This window comes from Oenanthe melanoleuca, chromosome 27 (assembly GCF_029582105.1).
Source record: "Oenanthe melanoleuca isolate GR-GAL-2019-014 chromosome 27, OMel1.0, whole genome shotgun sequence".
Taxonomy (NCBI): domain Eukaryota; kingdom Metazoa; phylum Chordata; class Aves; order Passeriformes; family Muscicapidae; genus Oenanthe; species Oenanthe melanoleuca.
Genome location: NC_079360.1, coordinates 1466903 through 1480177, shown reverse-complemented (window position 1 = coordinate 1480177; position 13275 = coordinate 1466903). Strand labels below are relative to the sequence as shown.

Genomic DNA, 13275 nt, shown 5'->3' with positions numbered 1-13275 from the left:
GCTGTGTGACAGCTCTAGTGACAGGGAGCCTCCCTCCCCGGGGTGCACAGCGGGGTGGAGGGGGGACACAGAGGGGCTGGGGAGCTTTGGGGTCCTGTGTGGTCCCCCTGCTCCCCAGGGATTGATTCTCTCCCGGCTCCCACGCAGCGGGATCAAAGCCCGGCAGCGGCAGGAGGCAGAGCTGGGCTCCCCCTCCTCCTCTTCCCCGGCCCCCCTTAATGAGACAAACGAACTGGGAGTTTTAATTGGCAGCTTCCAGGCTCAAGGAGACAAAGGTGAGCTGGGCTGCTGCCGGGCAGGGAAGGAGCCAGGAGGAGACCCCGGCCCCATGGGACAGCAGCACACACGGACCTGTCCCGATCCCAGCCCTGGTGCAGGGAGCCAGATGTGCCAGATGTTCCCTGGCACGGCAGGGAAGTGGATCACAGGGGTGCTGGGAACACTGGTCCCTGGGTTGGGTGCTTGGGGGTCTGTGTCCCAGAGTGGGGGCGTCACACGGGATGGGTGATGGGATTGGAGCAGGGGGGAGACACAGAACAAAACCTTTTCCTCATCACTATACAGAGTGTCAGGCCCCAGGAGGGCAGGAGGCTTCCCCACCCCTCACCTGCACTTTGGGACACTGAATAGGGTCCCCAGACCTCCCCAGGCCCAGAAGAGGGTGCAGAGGCACTCACAGGACCCTGGGACGACAGAGAAGGGGAGAAACCACAATGGAGCCCAACCCCAGAGCAAGCCCGAAGGGGAACTGTGAGAGGGGCTTTGGGAGTCACAAGGGGCTGCAGAATAATTGGGGAAGCTGTGGTTTTAGGGGATGTCAGGTCGTGTTGTAGGGAGGCTGTAGGAGCCTGAAGGGGGTTCAGGCTCACAGGGGGTCTAAGGGGGCACTGGCCAGGGCTGGCACAGGGAGGGAGTAGGAAGCAGAGCCCAGGGGGAGTGTCTGAGGCCTCTCCCAGCCTGGGGATCTCTCTCCCACACTGCACCCTCCAGCTGAACCAACCCCCCACCTCAAGGAGTTCATGAGGACCCAGACCACTGGAACTGGAGCCGTGTCCTCCTGCAGCTCTGTGACCCCATCCCAAGCAGCTGCAGGAATGGGGAGACACAACAGCAACCCCAAAACACACAGCCTGAAAGTGTCTGTGCCTGCCCTGGTGCTGGGAGTGGCTGGGAGTGCAGGGGACAGGGGCTGTGGGTCCCAGTGCCTCCTGGCTGCTGGCTGGGAGCAGACGTGGCTCGAGCTGCTCGGGCCCCAGAGCTGCCGGGGGTCTCGGCCCGGGCTGTCCTGCTGCTGTGCCCAGCTGCTGATCCAGCCCTGCCCCTCTCCCCCAGCCCAGGGCACCAGAGCAGCTCCTGCACACGCTGGCCAAGGGCAATAGAGACCGGGCCCAGGGTCACACCAAGGCCAAGGGCCACCTCCTCCACTCCCCCATCTCCAGGTGAGGGCTGCTGGCTCTGGGATTGTTCTGTGCTGCTGGAAACGGGGCTGGAGACCTGTGCCAGGAGCAACATCCCAGGGCTGTCCCCCTGAGCACTGAGATGGGAATTTTGCTCCCTGGGGCTCTGTCCATGGGCTCTCTGGTTTCTCAGTGCAGAGCTGCCAGTGGATTTCAATTCCAGCCAGGCCCTTGCCCGAATTCTCAGGGCTGTCACGGCTGCCTGGGCAGATGGAGGCTCTGGCTGTCACTGCAGCCTGAGCCTGGTGCCTCGCCCCTTGCTGCTTGCAGGGGAGCAGCCCAGGTGTCTGGAAGCTTTTCCAGCCAGCTCCCAGCTGGGCTCGTTGGTGGGTCCTGGATTCCTGCCTGCACAAATCCCTGAGCTGTGCTGGAAATCTGCCCTTCCTGCTGCCAGCTCTGCCTCCCAACAAGCAAACCACGGCTGGTGAGGATACAGCATCAGTCCTCAGCTTCCAGTACCTCTGTCCCTGCAGGGGCTGCTCCTGGAGGGGCGAGGGGATTACAGGGCAGTGGGGGAAGCACATTGGGTCCTACTGGGTGATTTTGGGGATTCAGAGGGAAAGGCACGGAGCAGTGCTGCTGGGTGAGTCTTGGTGGCTGTGTTCCCCCCAGCCTGCACCAGCCCTGGGCTTGGCACCCACAGCCCTGGGGACACTGTCAGGCTGCCTGGGGGCTGAGGTTGGTGACAAAGTCCCCAGGGAGAGTCAGTCCTGGAGCTGCCTCTGTGTGTGAGCCCACCCCAGCTCATGCTGGGGCTTTGGGTGGGTTTGTTGCCCTTCAAGGACCCAACCAGCTGTACCCTGCCCCCTCCCTGAGTGTAGGAGATGCAGATTGTTTCCATTGCTCTGTCTCTTCCTGCCTTCCTCCCTGACTTTGCTTCTCATGTCATCACCAGGTGTTTGGCTCAGCATCACTGACATATTCAAACACCAGAGCATCACTGGGACCCACAGTGCCCTCCTGCACAGCAGGATTTCCCTTGGGAATGCTGAAATCCTCAAGTCACATCCTCAAACAGGAGATGAGCCTGGAGGGCACATCCTGCTCCTGCTGAAACTCTGCAGAGATGCCACCACCTTTGGGGGATGTGTAAGATAACTGTCAGGCACAAATATTGACCCCCAATTCTGTGCTGAGTTGGGTGAGTAAAAAACACCTCAAAAGCAGAGAGAGCTCTGAAGATTAATTTGAAAAAAAAAATTATTTTCCCTTCAAAAAAGTCGAAAACTAACATGGAAAAAATGTTGAAATCAAAATACATGAAAGTGGAAATTGGAAATTTGCTATGTGAGGGTGACCCGAGGTGTCCGAGTGTCCTGTGGGGGAGCTGCTATAACTTGGCAGGTTTCCCGAGCAGCAGATAGCTGTAGCGGGACAGGTGGATGAGGAAGAAGATGCCGATGATGATGGCAAAGCAGATACCCACAGTCCTCATGACGAAGATTGACTCGGGGTCCGTGGGGCTGCGCTGGCGCCGGGGCTCGTAGGTGACGGTGAGGTGGAAGCCGGCCACCAGCTCGCCCTGCCGCCAGCAGTAGTAGGTGGCTTTGTCCCCCCTGCGCACTCGCTGCAGGTGCAGGTGGTTGCCGTGGTCGATGAAGAGCCTCATGTGCTTCCTGACCCCCAGCAGGTAGTGGGAGCGGTAGAGGCGGGCGGAGCCCTTGTCCCAGGCCACGGCGTGCTCCGGCCGCGCGCCCGGGCACGAGATGACCAGGTCGGTTTTGGGGGGCTGCCTGTGGTACTGGATGGGCACATTGGGCAGCTGGGGCTTCTTGCCCACCTTGAAGATGATGTTGGAGATGGACTGCACGCCCTCCTCGGGCGCTTCCTTCTCCGGGCACGAGGCCAGGCAGCTCCTGACGGCCACCTCGGGGCTGCGGAGGCGGAGGAGGCTGGGGAAGCGTGCGGGCACAGCCCTGGAGCCGCAGGAGGTGACGTTGGGCAGCGCCGTGCGGTAGCGGGGCTTCAGCTGGGCGCTCTGCACGTAGCACAGCCCGATGCGCCGCTGCTCGCCCCGCACCCCGCAGCGGTCACAGCGGGTCCAGTCCCAGAAGGTGGTGAAGAGGGTGAATCCCTCCCTTGTATAATCCTCTTGGACGTGCTCGTTGTTGTCCAGAAAAGCCACCGTGATGTGCCTGCTGGGCTGCACGTCCACGTCGTAGCCGTAGAAGAAGAGCCCTTCCTTGGTGCCACACAGGTAATGCCCCGAGTCCCTGACCTGGGCTCGGAACACGATCAGGCTGAACATGCGGATGCTGAAGCGCTTCAGGAGCTCGCTGCCCGTGCGGATGTGGCTCGAGTCCACGATCACGGTGCCGTTGAAGTCTGTCAGCACCGTGGTTTCGTGGCCGTGCAGGTTCTTCTGGAAGTACCAGACAACAGAGGAGGTCTCCTCGGGCTTGCACCTGCAGGGCAGCTCAAAGGTCATGTCTGCCATGTAGGCAACGTTCTCGAACACCAGGAAGGCAGGACACGCCATCTTCTTGAACACGTCCCCTTTCTTCTCAATGGCGTAGGCCTGGACAGCATCCACCAGGGAGAGGAGTATGGTGGCTCCCAGCAGCCTCATCCTGCCCTGAAACAGCCCAGCCTCTGTCACCCACTCTGGAACTCACCTGTCCCCAGCAGCTCTGGACTGTTGTCACCCTGTGCCTGGCAACAATGGAGCTGTGCTGGGACCAGTGGAATCCCCAACATCTCATCGTAGTTTGAGCTGGATGGGAATTGGAGAGGATGTCTAGTGCAGATCAGCATCTTCATAGCTGGTGCCGGTGAGAAGGTGTTGGCTTTTGGGCAGTGGGTTGTGCTTTAATGGCTGGTCCCTGTTAGACAGGGCAAGAGAACCTTCAGCTGTGGGCTGGCCAATCTGATGAGAGGGGCTTTAAATGGACAGGCTTGGGGGTGAGTTCCAATGTGGCAATGTTTGTGCCATTGCTTCCCCCTGGGGAGGAGACCAGGCCAGCCCACAGAGCCTGATGTTCCTTGGCTCAAGATGAGAATTGCAGGGCAAACCCCATCAGTGCTGTGTGTGAGACCTCTCACACCCCACACAGTTTCTTGATCTCCTCTGAAATGTCTGGACACAGTCACAGCTTGGGGAAGAAACAAGAGCTAGAAATGTGCAGTGGCAGGGCCGTAATCCCACTGCAATGCCAGAGACACAGTGGGACAGCTTACCTGACTGGGATGTTGTCATGGATGGCCATGGCCATGTGTCCCCCACAGCCCTGACCTGCACTCTGGGACACTCAGCAGAGGGCCCAGGCCCCCTCAGCAAAGGGTGCAGAGGCACCCACGGGCCCTGGGATGATGGAGAAGGAGGTTGGAGCCCAGCCCCAGAGCAAGAGCCTTTTCCAGGCTCCTCACACGAGGCAGAGGCAGGAGAGAACAGTCACCTGCTGGCCCTCGGATTTGGAACAGAACAATTCATTAAAAACACAGTAAGTTATTTCCTAAAGCCACCCATAACCTGCAAACACCCAAACAGGACTGAGCCAACAGAGGGGACACAAACGCAGCTGTGGCCATGGCCATGCCCACCGCGGGGCAGAGGGATGGATGATCGTGGGGCTGCAGGAACAACGGGGGAGAGAGGAACTGCAGGCGTTTGGAGATGGAACGCTGGGAGAGGAGCTAGAGTGGGTGCGGGAGGGCTGCCCGGCGGCTGGGGGTGACCCAGGGGTGTCCCGGGGACACAGCGGGCTCTGCGCTGCCCGGGGAGTCTCTGCTGCCTTCCATGACTCCGCTGGCGCTTCCTCCGTGATCGGGAACTGCGGGAATTTTCTGATTGGGAATCGCTGCTCGACTCGAGCATCCTCTTAACCTGCCCGGGAGATGTCGGCCTGGGAGTGGAGCACGGAGAGAGCTCCTGGGAGCATTCCGAGTAAATGCTGGGGTCTGGCATGGTGACAGGCGCCTCGGCTAAAAGAGCAGCGAAGAAACAGAGTCACCTCCCTGTCTGCAGCTCGGGAGCACCCCCAGTCCCCGGAGCACCCCCTGTGCCCCCCAGCTCAGTGCAGACCTGCCCGCCCAGCAGCCCTTTGGCAGCGGCTGTTCCATCACAGCGCATCCAACCCCGAGGAAAGAGCCGGCACAGCGCCGGGCTGGTCCCACAGCCGCTGCCCCGGCAATACCGGCGCTGTGCCGGCACACGGGGTGTGCAAACCCCAGCTCCGCTCCCGGGATCGCGCCGTGGCACCGAGGATGAGGAGGAAGAGCTCAGCCCTGCTCAGAGCCGGCTGAGAGGCTCCATCCAGGCCGGCTCGGGCACGGCAATCAGGGAGGAGTAACGGAGACGGGAGAAACTCCAGCCCTAGTTTCCAGCTCTCTCCATCCTCACAGCCTCCTCCGGCCCTAGGGACTCCTCCAGTGCCAGGACCTCCACTTCCTTTGTCTTCACAGTCATTTCGTCAAGGCAGAGGCTGTGAGTGGAATTTTGGGATAATAGAGTCAAACTTGGAAGATGGGACATTCCCAAGCTGTAAATCCCTTCCTGGAGAGCCTGAGCTGCGAGGTGTGTGTGCACCTGTGGGTGACAAGGGACTCAGGGACAGCCCAGGATCTCCAAACACAGACCTGGTTCCACATCCATCCATGGACAACCCAGTCTGCCCAAGAAGAGACAGTGGGACATTGGGAGGATATGAGGACACCCAGTTCTGGTCCTGGTGCCCAAAAAGGTCCTGCTGGAGGGGGATTGGTGTCCTGGCCCGGAGCTGCAGATCGAGCAGGGAGACATCCCAGTGTGCCTGCAGGGACTGGGATGAGGCAGTGATTAACGCAATGGGGCAGCACAAACCCATCTCCAGGGCTGGAGCAGCTCCTCAGCCTCCTCCAGGCTCCAGGGGACACGATGTGTGCTCAGAGACCTGCTGCCATGGGCAAAAGCCCTGCGGGGCCAGGGCTGAGCAGCTTTAGCAGCAGAGCGGCACACACTGCTGAAGCTCCATCGGCAGCTCCTGCCCGCAGCAGCACCCCCGGGCTGGGAGATTCCTGCGGGATCCGGGAAGCACCCACTAGTGCACCCACTAATGCACCCACTAGTGCACCCACCCCACCCCCTCCTGCCCCAGCCAGCAGCTCCCGAGCCCCGGCAGGACCCGCCCGCCGCTCACCGGAGCTCGCTGCAGGTGTGGGGGCCGGCGGGGCTCACGGCTCAGTTTGCTGTCCTGGAAAGGAACGTGGCTCAATGGGGATTCTGTCACCATCTGCTGAAGCCGGGGCAGTGACCCTGATCTCCTGGCACACATTATCTGCTAATGGGCCATCTTTAAACCAGCTGGGCAATCATCTTTATCTTCCCACAGCCCATCCTCCCTCCAGGAGATATCTCCTGTTCATGGCCAGTGAGTCCCAGGGCATGACTGATAAAATTCCATCATCCCACTGGGAGATGCTCCAGCCAGGGGAGGAGCCAAGCCTTTCCTACCCAGATAAAAACTGAGATTTGGGACACCAAGGAGCCTTCTTTCCACTGGATTCCAGAGGAAAGCCAGACCTTTGCACATCATCCCTGGAGCTTCAGAGGAAACTGCACCTTCTCCAGGAGCACTGCTCCAGCTGAACCACATCTGCCACTGCAGGAGGATGCAGCCACCATTGAATGGGACTGTGCCAACACCCTGACTGACTGACGGGTGTCAGCTTGGATTCTGACTCCCTGTCCCGGGACACGGGGGTTCTGCTCAGCTCCAGGCCCTGGGGACACCATCCCAGACCCGTCCTGGTGAGCTGAGTCCAGCCAGGCCTGGCCAGGAGCAGCCTCACCTTGGCTCTGGCCAGCACACAGATGACACTTTAGAGGCCAGCAGCGAACTGCTGATGCTGCTGCCCTCCTACAGCCCCTCTCCCCAGCTGGGGGTGTCCCAGGCTCGCTCCCAAGCTCAGTTTGATCACACACGGGTCCCCAGCGAGGCTGCCAGTGGGGTCCCACTGATTGACCTGGATCTGTGAGGACAGAGGGAGCTGAGACTGTGGTGCACACAGCTTCTCTGGGGGACAGGGCTCTGTGTTTTAGGGGAAGAGCCAGTGAATCCTGTGGGGAGATGAGGCAGGAGGAGCAGAGGAACCTGGCATGCGGTGAGGACGAGCCAAACACCTGGTGATGACACAAGGAGCAGAGCCAGGGAAGGGATCTGGCAGGAAGGGACAGCTATGGGAACAATCAGCATCTCCCATACTCAATGACAGAGAGGGGTATGGCTGGTCAGGTCCTCAGAGGACTGGAAAAGCTTCCAGACACCTGGGCTGCTCCCCTGCAAGCAGCAAGGGGCGAGGCACCAGGCTCAGGCTGCAGTGACAGCCAGAGCCTCCATCTGCCCAGGCAGCCGTGACAGCCCTGAGAATTCGGGCAAGGGCCTGGCTGGAACTGAAATCCACTGGCAGCTCTGCACTGAGAAACCAGAGAGCCCATGGACAGAGCCCCAGGGAGCAAAATTCCCATCTCAGTGCTCAGGGGGACAGCCCTGGGATGTTGCTCGTGGCACAGGTCTCCAGCCCCGTTTCCAGCAGCACAGAACGATCCCAGAGCCAGCAGCCCTCACCTGGAGATGGGGGAGTGGAGGAGGTGGCCCTTGGCCTTGGTGTGACCCTGGGCCCGGTCTCTATTGCCCTTGGGCAGCGTGTGCAGGAGCTGCTCTGGTGCCCTGGGCTGGGGGAGAGGGGCAGGGCTGGATCAGCAGCTGGGCACAGCAGCAGGACAGCCCGGGCCGAGACCCCCGGCAGCTCTGGGGCCCGAGCAGCTCGAGCCACGTCTGCTCCCAGCCAGCAGCCAGGAGGCACTGGGACCCACAGCCCCTGTCCCCTGCACTCCCAGCCACTCCCAGCACCAGGGCAGGCACAGACACTTTCAGGCTGTGTGTTTTGGGGTTGCTGTTGTGTCTCCCCATTCCTGCAGCTGCTTGGGATGGGGTCACAGAGCTGCAGGAGGACACGGCTCCAGTTCCAGTGGTCTGGGTCCTCATGAACTCCTTGAGGTGGGGGGTTGGTTCAGCTGGAGGGTGCAGTGTGGGAGAGAGATCCCCAGGCTGGGAGAGGCCTCAGACACTCCCCCTGGGCTCTGCTTCCTACTCCCTCCCTGTGCCAGCCCTGGCCAGTGCCCCCTTAGATCCCCTGTGAGCCTGAACCCCCTTCAGGCTCCCACAGCCTCCCTACAACACGACCTGACACCCCTTGACACCGACCTGACACTGGGACCTCCACCCCTGTGTCCCCAGGACTCCCAGCCTCTCTCAGCACTGCTGTAGACAAGTCTGTCCCAGCCTTTGTGTCCTTCTGCCAGACCTGGTGGATGGAGAGACCCTGTGCCACGGCTGCTTTCTGAGGCTGCTCCCAGATGTTCAGCAGGCCCAGGGCTCCAGCAGGTCATAGATGTGCTATTTGTACACCTGGAGCAGGAAATTGAGGTCAGGCTGAAGATTGATTCTCTGGGAGGGAGCTGAGAGAAAAGCTGGGTACCCCTGCAGGACCTGGCAGATCTGGGAGTTCCCTCTGATCCCACCACATTCCACTGGGAGCAGCTGATGGGGCTCAGAAGGCAGGAACAGCTTCCAGAGCTTTGCTGGGCAGTTCCCCTGACCTCACTCCTCTCCAGCCCTTCCAGCCAGGAAGCTCTCACTGCTCTGTGGAGCACTGCAAGGGAGAGAAAAGCCCCCTGCTCCAGCTGGCAGAAACCAGCAGCTCCAGTTCACTCCACTGGGTGGGTGATCCTGCTCCCAGCCTGGCTGCCCTGCAAAGCCCAGGCACAGCAGGGGACACTGCAGGTACCCTGAGTGTGGCACTACAGGCTCTGGATCAACCCCAAATCTCTCCCCTAGGGACCCTGAGGCAGGAGGGGACATGCTGGGCCAGAGAAACCTGCTGGTGGGAGATGAGGACCTCACAGCTCTGGTCCTTCATGGCTTTGAGCTCCTGTACAGCTCCACCATGGCCAGGTGCACAATGCTGGGACTGGTCTTGCAGCCTCACCTTGGTGTGGGTTTTCCCAGTTCCTGAAGCACTGTAGGCAAACACTGGAGGGAGAAGGGGTGGGTGCTGAAATGATCATAACTCACCTGGTGCAGCAGAAGGTGGGGATCCTGGCTGGAGAGGAGAGCAGAAAAGTTTCCCACACAGATAAGACAAGAAGCAAAACTTATAACTTTCCCCACTCTTCCTTATGGCAATTTTTCTCCCTGGTTTCTCCCAGCCTGTCTAATGCAGCAGGGACAGAAGGAGTCTCCAGACGAGCACTGCTCCCATGCTCAGGTCACCTCCAACCCTCTCCTCACGAGGCATTTCTGCTTCCTCTCTTTCACCCCATCTTCCAGCACCTCCTTTGGAGCCTCCACATCAGGACGGGACGCTCTGATCTGGAGCTCAGCCCTCCTGCCGAAGGCAGCACTCAGTGCTGGGGCCTGGGGAGAGGGGCAGCCCTTCAGTGGCTGCCAAAAACCAGCTGGAGCTGGAGCAGCATCCCCTGGTCCGAGCAGGGTGAGCCTGGGCAGTGCTGGGCTCCTCCCCAGAATGTGCCCGTGACATCCAATGGCTGCCAACAGCTGGGAACAGCTGGATCGGGGCTGCAGCAGCAGCGAGGGCTGTGGGAGCCACCCAGGACCTGCCAGACCCGGCTCTACAGAGCCCTTCAGCCTGGGGAGGGATGGCAAAGCCAAGGGGCTCTTTCCCTGTGCATCCACCGCATTTCTTCCCATCCTTCCTGGCCCGGGACAGAAAAGAGCAAGTGATCCTTGTTCCTCAAAGTGCCTGGACAGCTCCTGCCCAGCCTCACCCCCACCCCAAAGCCCAGATCCATCCTCTGCACCCCATCTCCCAGAGTGCCGAGCACTGCTGGAACCAACCAGCTTCAGGCTGTTGGTTTTGGGTTGCTGTTGTGTCACCCCGTTCCCAAAGATGCATGAGGGATTCCAAATTAAACTCAGGGCTCTTGTGAGCCCAGCCAGCCTGGAGCGGATCGGGCGGGAGCTCCTGCAAGGACCAGACCTGTGTGCCAGGACTCAGGGGAGGGCTTCAGCAGAGGGAGTGTGGTGTGCTGGAACTCCTCCTCCTGCGTGGCCTCCTCAAAAACGTGGTCGAATACAAATCTGAGGTTCCTGCGGCTGCAGCCGGTGCCACGGGGCTCCTCGGGGCTGAGCAGCACCCCGTGCTGGTTCAGGACCTGCAGGACGGGGGGGCAGCTCCCTCCTGTGCGGCACCACGGAGCCCTCCTGGGGCTGGGGCATGGGGCTGCTGGGGGACACGGCTCCCGATCCACTGATCTGGGTCCTCATTGGTCTGGGGGGGAGCAGGTTCAGCTGGAGGATGCAGTGGGGGAGAGAAATGCCCGGGCTGGGTGAGGTCTCAGAGCCCCCCTCCCCCTCCTCGGGGTCTGTGCCCACCCTCCGTGTGCCCCTTTGGAGCCCCCCATGAGCCCCCTTCAGGCTCCCACAGCCTCTCCCAAAACCGTGGCCCTCCTTCGGGTCTCCTCGGATCCCGAACGGCCCTACAAACCCCTTCATGCTCCTACTGCTCCCCTGGACCCCCACAGCCTCTCCAAAAACCCTGAATCCCTTTGAGACAGCTCCAAGCCTCCCCAAGGGTCCCAACACCTCCCTTCGAGCCCACTCAGCCTCCCCGCCTCTCACGGCACTATCACTCCTTCGGTGCACTCAGAACCCCCTCCCACAGCCCGGCCCCCTCCCCTCCAGACCCCCGTGCCCCCATTCTGCCCCTCCGGCACAGCAGAGCTGACCCAGCGGGGACGAGGCACAGCCCCGGGCACCGAGAATGGGCTCGGACCGGAGCGAGACCCGCCGGCACCTGCCAGGACCCGCCGGTGCTCGGCAGCCCCGGAACGGGGTCGCTGGTGCCGCTGGAGCTGCGCCGGGACCCACGGAGCCCCCGAGGACTCATGATCGTGGAACCACAGGGTCACTGAGAGGTCTGGGTTGGACGGGACCCTAAAAGGTGTCTCGTTACAGCTCCCCAGAGCGGAGGGGCAGCATCCCCTCTCTCGCTCCCCTCTGGCCCCTCCTCTTCTGCTGCAGCCCAGGATGCGTTTGGGGTTTGGTGCGGCCAGTGCTCGCTGTTGGCTCAGGTGCGGCTTTTCCTCCAGTGGAACCCCCAAGTCCTTCTCTGCAGGGCAGCTCTCAGCTCTTCTCCCACTCTGTGCTGGTGCCTGGGATGGTCCCAAGCAGCCCCTTGCTCTTGGCTTTATTGAACTCCATCTGTTCTCTTGGTCCCACTTCTCGAGCTTGTCCAGGTCCCCCTGGATGCCACCGCAGCTTGGTGTCACCTTTGTGAACATGCTGAGCCCCTGTGGGTGCCAGTGAGGAAGGGCTCACAGAGCCCCGGTGCCACTGCAGAGCCCTCAGGGACACTCCTGGTCACCAGCCTCCCCCAGGACATGGGGCACTGCCCACAACCCTCTGGCTGCACCCAGCCAGCAGCCCTGTGTCCCTCCAGTTCAGGGATGAGGATGTCCCGTGGGACCGTGGCTGCTGTGCTGGATTTGTAAAGGGGACAAAGCTCCAGCCTGCGGGTGCAGCTGTGATGAGGGTGTCTGGGGATGTTGCTCTGTTGCAGTTTGGGTGTGTAAATGAGTGTCCCTCGTGTTGAGAAGCACATTTAGTGCAGAGAGCTTGGGGGGCAGCTGCCCCGGGAGCTGCAGGGTGAGTGAGCTCTGTGTGGGAAATGGCAGAGGCCCTGGCAAGTGGCAGGACCTGGCACTGACCCCAAGGGTCAGGGCCCTGCAGGTAACCAGGGACTTGCACACAGCAGGAGATGGTGGCTCAGCAGGAAAACCCCACAGTCAGGTGCACAGACTGGGAGGGGATGGAAGCCTGGGAGGTTTGTTGGGATCTCTCCATAGAGGCTCTATCTCAAGCTGTTGTTGAGCTGCTGCAGCACAAAGAAATTCCTTAAAGGAACCAGAGCCTGGGACTGCACTCTGGGAGCCCTGGGGCTGAGCTGGAGAGGAAACCAGGAGCAACTGTGGGATAGGGTGTGGGAAGCCAACAGGGGGCTCAGGGCACTGCTGACAGCCTTGGCCCCACCAGTGCCAGTCTTGGGTGGGCGTGCAGCTGCCAGGGCACCTCCAGGATGGATGAAAAGAAATTTCCTGAATAGTTTCTGACCCAGATAGGACCTCAGGTCACCTTCTCCAAACATCCAACTGCCAGCACCAGGTGACTGACCCAGCATGTCAATAGGTATTTTTCTGTGATTTTATATTGATAATCCTTTCTGGCCTAAGGCAACTCTGTTGACCTTAATTTTGTTCTGTTTGGTACCTGCAATAATACTGCGTGTCAGGGCAGTGTTAAATCCCTTGAAACTTTTCCCTTTGAGTGTATTACCACAAATGCCCCATTAAAATCAAGGGAGAAATTCCTTTTGAGGAATCTCTGGAGCTGCTGCTGTGAAGGGACTTCAGTCCCAGCAGTGCCAGTCTGGAGGAGTACAAATGTGACTGCCAGAGGGGCGCTGGGATGGATGACCAGAAAAGTTTCCTGTATGGAAACTGAAGTCTGACCTGTATGGGACCCAGCCCACCTTCCTTCTCCAGACATGCAACTGCTGATGCTGGATGAGCTCACCTGGGATCCTTGCAGCAGGGAGGAAACAAAGGGAAAGAGTTAAAATGTCCTGAGCAAATTCCACATCAATTCTAAGAGTGGGTTTGAGTCTCTCCATTGTTCAGCATTCTGGTGCAGTTACTGCAGTGGGTCGAGTGCGGGCTGTGCCTGCCCCTGCTGCGGGTCCGGGCAGGGTCTGAGCCGGGCTCGGCGGGACACAGCGAGCCCCGAGTCCAGCATGCAGCGGGAAACTTTACAGCCCGGGCTGA

At 60.5% G+C, this 13275-nt stretch overlaps 2 protein-coding genes across 2 annotated transcripts; both read right to left on the bottom strand.

The window, feature by feature from the left end:
* Window positions 1–2627: 2627 nt before the first annotated feature.
* On the bottom strand, window positions 2628–4880 carry FAM187A (family with sequence similarity 187 member A). The gene has a single exon (XM_056512029.1). It carries the CDS (start codon window positions 4024–4026, stop codon window positions 2788–2790), a length of 1239 nt encoding a protein of 412 aa, XP_056368004.1. The 5' UTR covers window positions 4027–4880; the 3' UTR covers window positions 2628–2787.
* KIF18B (kinesin family member 18B) lies at window positions 4195–11342 on the bottom strand. The gene is given in 16 exon segments (XM_056511748.1): window positions 4195–4279; window positions 5133–5190; window positions 5193–5378; window positions 5591–5672; window positions 5797–5878; window positions 6033–6214; window positions 6572–6625; window positions 7224–7230; window positions 8000–8101; window positions 8644–8806; window positions 8809–8842; window positions 9312–9364; window positions 9367–9418; window positions 9420–9466; window positions 10434–10708; window positions 11182–11342. Coding segments are annotated over 16 exon segments (1623 nt in total).
* Window positions 11343–13275: the final 1933 nt, after the last annotated feature.

Bases quoted from the DNA above. Each gene is read 5' to 3' on its own strand.
- FAM187A (XM_056512029.1), bottom strand. From the start codon at position 4,026: ATGAGGCTGCTGGGAGCCACCATACTCCTCTCCCTGGTGGATGCTGTC.